This window comes from Tamandua tetradactyla, chromosome 5 (genome assembly GCF_023851605.1).
Source record: "Tamandua tetradactyla isolate mTamTet1 chromosome 5, mTamTet1.pri, whole genome shotgun sequence".
NCBI lineage: Eukaryota > Metazoa > Chordata > Mammalia > Pilosa > Myrmecophagidae > Tamandua > Tamandua tetradactyla.
The window spans coordinates 168,475,646-168,477,475 of record NC_135331.1 but is presented as its reverse complement, the minus strand read 5'-3'; the positions used below and the strand labels follow the sequence as shown (position 1 = coordinate 168,477,475).

General features: G+C 59.1%; 1 protein-coding gene across 1 annotated transcript; it reads right to left on the bottom strand.

The window, feature by feature from the left end:
- Nucleotides 1–424: 424 nt before the first annotated feature.
- On the bottom strand, nucleotides 425–1,575 carry GPR6 (G protein-coupled receptor 6). The gene has a single exon (XM_077159292.1). It carries the CDS (start codon nucleotides 1,567–1,569, stop codon nucleotides 478–480), a length of 1,092 nt encoding a protein of 363 aa, XP_077015407.1. The 5' UTR covers nucleotides 1,570–1,575; the 3' UTR covers nucleotides 425–477.
- Nucleotides 1,576–1,830: the final 255 nt, after the last annotated feature.

The following is a 1,830-nucleotide window of genomic DNA, read 5'->3' as shown; positions in this document are numbered from 1 at the left end:
TATTTTGTCACATACAACAAAAATACACCTTTTACTCTTTCCCCTGCCCTTGAAAACGGCAACACTGTTTTGGCAGTTCAGCAGCTAGAAATAAAGTGCTATAATTAAGCAGTATTGGAATGTCTTCACTTGACAAATGTGATGTACAATTGGAGTATACAACCACATGTCTGTTAGTTTTTCACAGAACAGGAAGCTCCACATCCTGAACACCTCCAGGAGATACAAATATTTGTAAATATATGTACACATGTATACACTGTATATGTAAAGTGCCAACAAGCTTCTTTGTCCTTGTGAGTTTGTTGCGTTTATTTAGCTTTCTGTTTTGTTTTTCGTTTACTCTTTCTTCCCAAAGTCAGATTCATTCACGCCAGAGGGATCTCAGAGTTCAGCAGTTACTGAGAAGTTCACCAAAGGCTGGCTTGTTGGGGTGGGGGTGGAGGAGCGAGTGTTGGGAAAGGAGGGAGGGAGCCTTCAGACCTCACTGGGGGACCTGGAGCGGAAGGGCACTTTGGACTGGAAACAGCCACAAAACAGGAGCCACAGGGCACGCTGGATCTCCTGGTTGCGGAAGGCATAGATGATAGGATTGATCATGGAATTGTACGTGGCGGGTAGCAGGGTGGCGTAGGTGTAGACAGCCGGGTCCTCGCGGCTGCCCACCAGGCAGTAGATGGCGAAGGGCAGCCAGCTGGCGCCAAAGGTGCCTAGCACTACCGCCAGCGTACCCACGCCCTTCCTGGTGGCGGCGAGATGCGGCGGCGCCAGGCAGTGCTGCTGCAGCGCTATCTGGTGTGCGTGGCGCCAGACCACCTGGCAGATGCGCACGTACAGGTGTAGCATGACGCCGAAGACCGCGAAGAAGGCCGCGGAGAGCAGCGCCACGTGGCTGCGCGTCAGCGGCCGCACCACGCTGCAGGCGGCGCGCTCGGCCAGGCAGTTCCAGCCGAGCACCGGCAGCAGCCCGAGGGCTAGGGACACGGTCCAGGTGGCGGCCAGCAGGATATGCACGCCCAACAGCGTCCGGCGGGAGTAGTAGGTGAGCGCGTTGTAGAGGGACAGGTAGCGGTCCACCGTGATGGCCAGCAGGCTGCTGACCGAGGCTGCGAAGGAGGCCACAAGGAAGCCCACCGTCAGGAGGCTCACGGTCTCCGAGGGCACCACGTACTGAAACACGAAGTGTAGGATGAGGCCGCAGCCCGCCAGCAGGTCGGCGGTGGCCAGGCTACCCACCAGTACGAACATGGGCGTGCGCAGCGCGGGAGTGGACGCGATGAGTGCCACCACCAGCGCATTCTCGCCCGCGATCACGGTTCCAGATACGCACAGCAGCACGTCCCACGGGTTCACCGCCGACAGCAGCAACCCCGACGGCCCCGCTGGCAGCTGAGACGACAGCTCCAGCGATGAGTTAGCCCCGCTGCCGCCCCCCAGTGCCGCCGCCGCTGCAGGGCGACCCCATTCGGCGGTATCCGGCGTCCCCGCCGCAGTCGCGGCTGCAGCCGTCCCCTCTGCCGCCACCGCCACCACCTGGGACTGGTTAAGCGAGGAGGCGCTCGCGTTCATCGCGGCGGGAGACAGCACCCTGTATGAAGGGGGAAAGCAGACGGCAGATGTGCGATTCAGGCTGTTTTGGGACTTCCCCGCACGCAGGTGCCGGGCTTGTATGGCCCATCCCACCCGGGCACTCCGGAGCTGAGCAGGGAAGCCGAAGCTAAGTGAGAGCCAAAGCTGAAGATTTGTCGAGTGAGTGAGCGAAATGCACACGGGTCCCCCCATGGACATCTGACTTTTTGCACAGATGTACGCATAGGTAACGTGCATTCA

Coding starts and splice junctions, on each gene's coding strand:
- GPR6 (XM_077159292.1), bottom strand. CDS start 1,569: ATGAACGCGAGCGCCTCCTCGCTTAACCAGTCCCAGGTGGTGGCGGTG.